The 7,132-nt window shown below is 25.8% G+C and overlaps 1 protein-coding gene across 1 annotated transcript; it reads left to right on the forward strand.

Annotated features, from left to right (window-relative positions):
• Positions 1–4,711: 4,711 nt before the first annotated feature.
• Positions 4,712–6,483, forward strand: LOC127280000 (toll-like receptor 6). Its single transcript, XM_051302676.1, has 2 exons — positions 4,712–4,782; positions 4,935–6,483. The coding sequence occupies exon 2, from the start codon at positions 4,948–4,950 to the stop codon at positions 6,268–6,270; it is 1,323 nt and encodes a 440-aa protein (XP_051158633.1). The 5' UTR covers positions 4,712–4,782; positions 4,935–4,947; the 3' UTR covers positions 6,271–6,483.
• Positions 6,484–7,132: the final 649 nt, after the last annotated feature.

Below are 7,132 nucleotides of genomic sequence, written 5' to 3' on the forward strand. Positions count from 1 at the left end.
CCACTTCCATTTTCATTTCCACTTCCATTTTCACTTCCATTTCCACTTCTGCTTCCACTTCCATTTCCACATTTTATAATTTCTACTTCCATTCCCCCTTGTATTTTTTCTAATTTCTATTCCCATTTCCACTTCCACTTTTTCCAATTTTCATTTCCACTTTTTTAAATGTCTTTCCCAATTCCATTTTCCCTTTTTCTAATTTCTATTTCCATTTCTGATTCTATTTTTTTTCTAATTTCTTTTTCCACTTCCACTTTTTCCAATTTCTATTTCAATTTCCACTTTTTTAAATTCCTTTACTACTTCCACTTTCACTTCCATTTTCCCTTTTTCTAATTTCTATTTCCATTTCTGATTCTATTTTTTTCTAATTTCTTTTTCCACTTCCACTTTTTCCAATTTCTATTTCAATTTCCACTTTTTTAAATTCCATTACTACTTCCACTTTCACTTCCATTTCCCCTTTTTCTAATTTCTATTTCCATTTCCCCCTCCATTTTTTTAAAATTTCTATTTCTACTTACACTTTTTTAATTTTCCTTTCCCACTTTCATTTCCACTTCCAATTTTTCCAATTTCCTCATTTACTTTTTACAATTTACATTCCCACTTCCCTTTTTTCTAATTTCTATTTCCATTTCAATTTCTATTTGGATAAAAGGTAATTCTGTAAAGTAAAAATTATGTGGAAATTAGAAAAAGAGGAAGTAGAAATGAAAGTGGGAATAGAAATTGAAAAAGTAGAAGTGGAAATGAAATTGAAAAGTGGAAATGGAATTGGAAACTGGAAAAAGTGAAAATGGAACTGGAAATTGAAGAAAGTGGAAATTTAAATGGAATTGGAAAACTGGAAATGTAAATGGAATTGAAAATTGGAGATGGAAAAGTGGAAATGGAATTGGAAACTGGAAAAAGTGGAAATGGAATTGGAAAACTGGAAATGTAAATGAAATTGAAAATTGGAAAAGTGGAAATGAAATTGGAAACTGGAAAAAGTGGAAATGGAATTGGAAAATTGGAAATGTAAATGGAATTGAAAATTGGAAAAGTGGAAATGGAATTGTAAACTGGAAAAAGTGAAGATGGAATTGGAAATTGAAGAAAGTGGAAATTGAAGAAAGTGGAAATTTAAATGGAATTGGAAAACTGGAAATTTAAATGGAATTGAAAATTGGAAATGGAAAAGTGGAAATGGAATTGAAAACTGGAGAAAGTGGACATGGAATTGGAAAACTGGAAATGTAAATGGAATTGAAAAACTGGAAATGTAAGTGGAATTGAAAATTGGAAATAGAAATGGATTTACATAATCGATCCCCTAGTCTCTGTCTCTCTCTTTCAATACTAAGAAAATTTTTATTCCTCCTCTACAATTGCTTTTAATTTGTTAAATTTTATTTCCCTAAATTCACCCTTTCTCGTTCATCACTACTTGTTCTCTTTTGTTTTGTTCGCAATTAATATGCGACGCTATGTTTTACAACCTTACAAGTTGCCTTAATCGTATCGCATTTTCGCAGAGGAACTTCCTTAATTCTCTCTCTCTCTCTCGCTCCTTTTTTTTATTAGATGCGAAGAGCTTAAGCGTCTGGAAATTACTACGATTCTTTGGAGGGTCATTAATTTTTGCATTTCATAGTTATACACTACATATATCTATCTACTTGTTTCGTGTACTTTTAGTAACTATTTCATAATGATTAAAAAAAAAAAAAAATTTTATTTATTTTTCCTAATAAAAAAACTTAAAAAAACAAAACTTTTTTGTCATTTAAAATTCAATGAAAGAATTTGTATTAAATTAAAATCACTTGTAAAAGAGAAAGTTTTGTGGAAATTTGAGCCGATAAAAAAAAAAATTAACTATTTATTTGACACTTGTCAGAGACATTTTTTCCAAAAGGTTTCACGTGTCGAAAAAATAACTTTTACTGACTCGATTTTCACATACGGGTACATGTATATATATATATTCAATTCGTTGGTTCCAATGAGCAATGCAGGACATATTTTTTTTTTTTGTTTTTTGAAAAAAAAAAAAATATATATGAGCTGCATGTGACATGGATCTGACTGCGAATATAAAATTGGAGCAATTTCCAATTTTTATTCCTAACGCAATGAAGCGGAGGTGAATTTTACGATTTATTATTGACATAAATAGAAAAAGAGAGAGAGGGACCATGGATCGAATGTTCTATATTCGAATATTCATTTCATATTTATGAAATAAAGAAGCAGAAACATATATACTCAAAAAAATATTCACGTTTTCGAAAATATTTTTTCATTTTCCTTTTAAAAATATTGTCAAAAAATGATAATTTACACATTTTAGCAAAAAAAAAAAATAATAATAATAAAAACAGGAAATAAATGATATTTTCACATTTAAATTTCTCCTCATTTTTTTTTTTTTTTTTTTTTTTTTAATAAATTTACATTCCCGTTTGTCTATTATCTCGTTCGAGTGCACATGCACTTTTGCTTTTAGTTTGTGTGTGTGTTTCTTTTGCAAAGCTGAAAAGCTGCTTGATTTCAAAGATCGTCGTTCACGGAATTAAACTTGAAAATTTCATTTTCAAACGACCAACATGAGATATCCCACGGGCGTAATTCGTTGGCTTAAAAAATTCAAAGCGTCGAACGATGGGAGCTTGAAATGATAAACGCGTCTGCGTAAAAAAAGAAGGAGTCTAATAAAGGAAAACGTCTATATAAATAAATATACAATTTTTTCAAAAATTTATAAACATATAAAAGAACATTCTGTATAATATAAATCTTGCCAAAAAAAAAGTATTATAAATAACTAAAATTTCAATTATAAAAAAGAAAATAAAAATAACGTTGACTTGTTTTAAATTTTCAACGATATTATTCGTTGGAATTTTTACCTTTTTGTTACAAAAAAATGAGAATGTAAAAAGGTAAATATAAAAAAAAATAAAAAGGTAAAATATAAATGGGTCATTCTTTGTCAAAAAAAAAACATCCCCTCTGCTCAAAATAGATTTAATTAAAATAATCTCTACATGGACTTAAATTACAGCGAATTTTGGCTATTTTTTGATGCCGTATGGCACTTTTTAAATATTAAACATGGTAGACCACAAATGTTAAAAAAAACCTTCAATGTTATCAAAAAAAAAATAATATTTTTTTAATACAAGGTTAAAAATTATTTTTTTTTTTTAAATAAAAATCGACAGAAATTTACATTATCGACTAATGGTAAAAGCAGGAAAATGACATTAAAAATTACCGACATAGAAATCTACATTACCGACTGATGATAAAACGGGCAAATGATGACATAAAAAATTACCAACATAGAAATCTACATTACCGACTGATGGTGAAGAGAGGAAGAATTTTTTTTATTTTGAAATTTTTTCGACCAACAGTCGGTAATGTAGATTTCTGTGCCGTTAATCGAATTTTAATTTAGAAAAATTTTGGTAGAAAAAATAATAATGAAAATTTTTTGTATTGAAAATTTTCAAAATTCAACACGTTGAAATCAATTTCCAAGTGAAGGAAATAATGAAGAAAAGAAATGTAATTTTTCAATTTCTCCCTTAATGCCGTTAATAATTTAACGGTAAAATCAGAAAATAAGGATTTATGAATCAACGCCGTGGTGCATATCGAAGTAATTTGTCGAACCTTTACAAATTGGTTGACGCACGCTTTAGTGAGAAACAAGCGTTCACGATGCGAAATTACACAATTGATTGTTAGTGACTTTGAAGCTAACCGCGAGAAATTTCTGACAACGTGAAACGTCACATTTGACAGATGAGAGAAACGTAAATTTCCTTCTTTTTTTTTTTTTTTTTGCAAAAATGACAAGTGAACAATGATTTTCACTATATATATACACGATTTAACGTTTCGCTTTTCTATATTATCAATATGATGGGTTGCAAATTTTCCCAATATGATCCGCTACTGTTCATATCCTGACGTAATATCAATTGTAAATCCAGAACGTTCTTCTCTCTCTCTCTCTCTTTCCCAATCAATTTTCAATTTTGACACACTCTATGCTTGCAATATCGACTGAAGTGCAATAAAGTGAACTAATCAATCTTTACACTTTTTTTTTGTAACCGTCTCTTTGAAAATCAATATTTAAAATTGAAAGCCACTTTCTAATCTAGAATTATACATTTATGTATATTTAAAAAAAATTTTAATCTTCCTTTCTTTTCAATTGTATATTTTAACTATTTTTTTTTATTTATTCTCAATTCAATAATAGAGATGGAAAATATTTTAATTAAAAACTAAAATTTTCACCACTGTGCGCAGGAAAAAAATTCCAGTCAAAATAGTTTAGATTCTCATCAGTAGATTTTGAATATTCTTGAAATTTATCAAAATTTTTAATTTTTAAATGGTTAATAACTACCTTAATTTAATGAAATAATAATTATAATTATATTATTATAACTATAATTCTCGTGATTATATTCAGTGAACAAACTGTTTTAATATTGAACAAGATAAAAAATTATAGTTTTTAGTAATCCCTATCATATAAAATGATAATTAATTTTATTAAAATAAACTTTCTTTTTCTGTGAATTTTAAAGATATATATATACTTGTTATCACTTTTGATATTTAAGTTCCGTTATTAAACAGAAAGACTCTTTTGTCTTTTATCTGCACAGTAATTCAATTAATCTGAATATAAATAGTTAAATAAAAAGTCAACAGAGTCTCAGTAGTTGTCGATCAGTAGAGAACTAATTGTGTGATTTTAAAAAAGTGAGTTCCAAATATAATTTTTAATATTATAAATTATAAATAATGTTAATATAAATTAAAATATATTTATAAATTTTTTTTAAAATTAAAATCTAATATTTTCAAAATAACAATATTCAGTAAAAAAAAAAAAATATTTCAACTGTTTTCAGATCATTAAGCAAAATGAAATTTTTCATTTTTATGATTTTAATTGCAAGGGGAACAAGTGTAAATCAATATTATTCAACATCAACAACAAATTTTACCAATGAAGTTCTTTCCATACCATTTGGAGATTGCGACGAAACGAAAAATCTTGTTTCTTTAAATTTATCATATACAGGCATGATTCAAATTAATGAAAATTTTATAAAAAATACACACGTGAGTTGCTTAAATTTCTCAAAAAATAGCATCAATTTTATTGCACCTTCATTCATTAAAAATCATCCAAAATTGAAAGTTTTAAATCTTGGACATAATCAAATAGAATTAAATGAATTACATCTTAATCCATATTCAACAATTAATCAATTAAATACACTTATTCTTGACAATAATCTTATAGACAAAAACTCACAATTAATTCTCAATGATTGTTTTTATAATTTGGAAAATCTTTACATTCGACAAAATAAATTAGAAAGTATTTCTGCATTATGTAAATTGGAAAAATTAAAATACCTATACTTATCAGACAATTTTATATTTTCGGAGAATAATATTTTCAATGGTGAAAATTATTTTAATTTATCACATCTTTATTTGGACAATAATAAAATTCATACTTTTAATGGTACACGATTTTCTAATTTAGAATCTCTGCAATTAGAAAACAACGAAATTGAATATTTGTGTAATGATTATTGTAATTTAAATTTAGTCGGAATGACGAAATTAAAATATCTTTCTGTAGCAAGAAATAAATTAACAACTGTTTTTTCAGATTCTTTTCACGATACAATTAATTTAGAAATTTTAGATCTTTCAGAAAATAAAATTGCCACTATTAGTAATATTGTATTTGAAAAGATAAAATTTCTTAAAATTTTACTTCTTAATGGCAATAAATTAATTATATTACCAGATTTTTCTTCTTTTTCAAAAATTGAAATTATGAATTTCAATAATAATGAACTTAATAGTACATATAGTAAACAATTTTTTGAATTAAAATCTTTAAAGAAATTGTCATTAGGCAATAATTTGATAAAAAATGTGGAAAAATTATCATTTATGAATCTACCATCTTTGGATGAACTCGATTTATCTGATAATATACTTGAAAATCTTCCTAATGAATGGATGAAACCACAAAATAATCTTAAAATTTTGAAATTAAACTTAAACTATTTTACAAATTTCGATCAACTATCAATTGAAAATGCACCAGTTTTGAAACAAATATTTCTTCAAAAAAATCCATTGACTACATTAAATGTAATGTCCTTAATGCATATTGCAAAAGATGCAAATATCTATATTGATAATGAATCAAATAATTAATTAACTCAAATTAAAAAAAATGTAAAATTGCTACTACTATATAATTATTATACTTTAAAATTTTTTTAATTCTTACTGTAACACTTCGTTTTAAATTGTACACAATAAAAATTTTCTTACAAGCATTAAACCAAGTTTATCATAAGAATTGATTTTAAATTTTTGTAAGTTTTGTTTTTTGTAAAATAAAAATGAAAAACTTTTTACAAAATATTTTCTTTGCTCCTTAAAATGAAAATTTTTAATGCATATTTTCCTCTCTATAATATTGCTCAAAAATAATAATTTAAGAAAATGAAATTTTTTTCTCAAAACAAGAATATTTTTTGTCACTGCGTTTAAGATAGATCATTTCTATAAAGCGCAAAGAGTAGGGAAACATTAATGTTTGGTCTTGCGAATGTTGCCAATATATATATAAATATATCGCCAGCGGGTCATTCAAAATTATTCATAAACATGCGAGAATTGGACGAAGGGGGAGGATGTGACAGATTACAATATTGCTCTCTCGGTCAATGTAGCAAACTAACACGAAATACCTTTCTCACTATATATATATATATATATATATACACATTCTTGGCAAACATGTTACGAGCGTATTACGCGTGTCGTTACCAGCTCTGTCAATGACTCACTGGTTACCATCAAACCGTTAATCCTGTTATTATTCAAACCCATTTATGTTTCAAGTCTATAGCTCACTTTGTACTATATATAAAGCTACAAAAATGTATCTGGATTTTTCAATTTTTAATTTCCCTCGGCGAAAAAATATTTTTGACAAATTGTTGTCTCGATACGAGAAAAACAGAAATATCTCAATTAATATTTATCTCTGTGATTTAACATTAAATCA

Source organism: Leptopilina boulardi, unplaced genomic scaffold, assembly GCF_019393585.1.
Source record: "Leptopilina boulardi isolate dan_hultmark-lab unplaced genomic scaffold, ZJU_Lbou_2.1 LbouV2_229, whole genome shotgun sequence".
Lineage (NCBI taxonomy): Eukaryota > Metazoa > Arthropoda > Insecta > Hymenoptera > Figitidae > Leptopilina > Leptopilina boulardi.

Bases quoted from the DNA above. Each gene is read 5' to 3' on its own strand.
- LOC127280000 (XM_051302676.1), top strand. From the start codon at position 4,948: ATGAAATTTTTCATTTTTATGATTTTAATTGCAAGGGGAACAAGTGTA.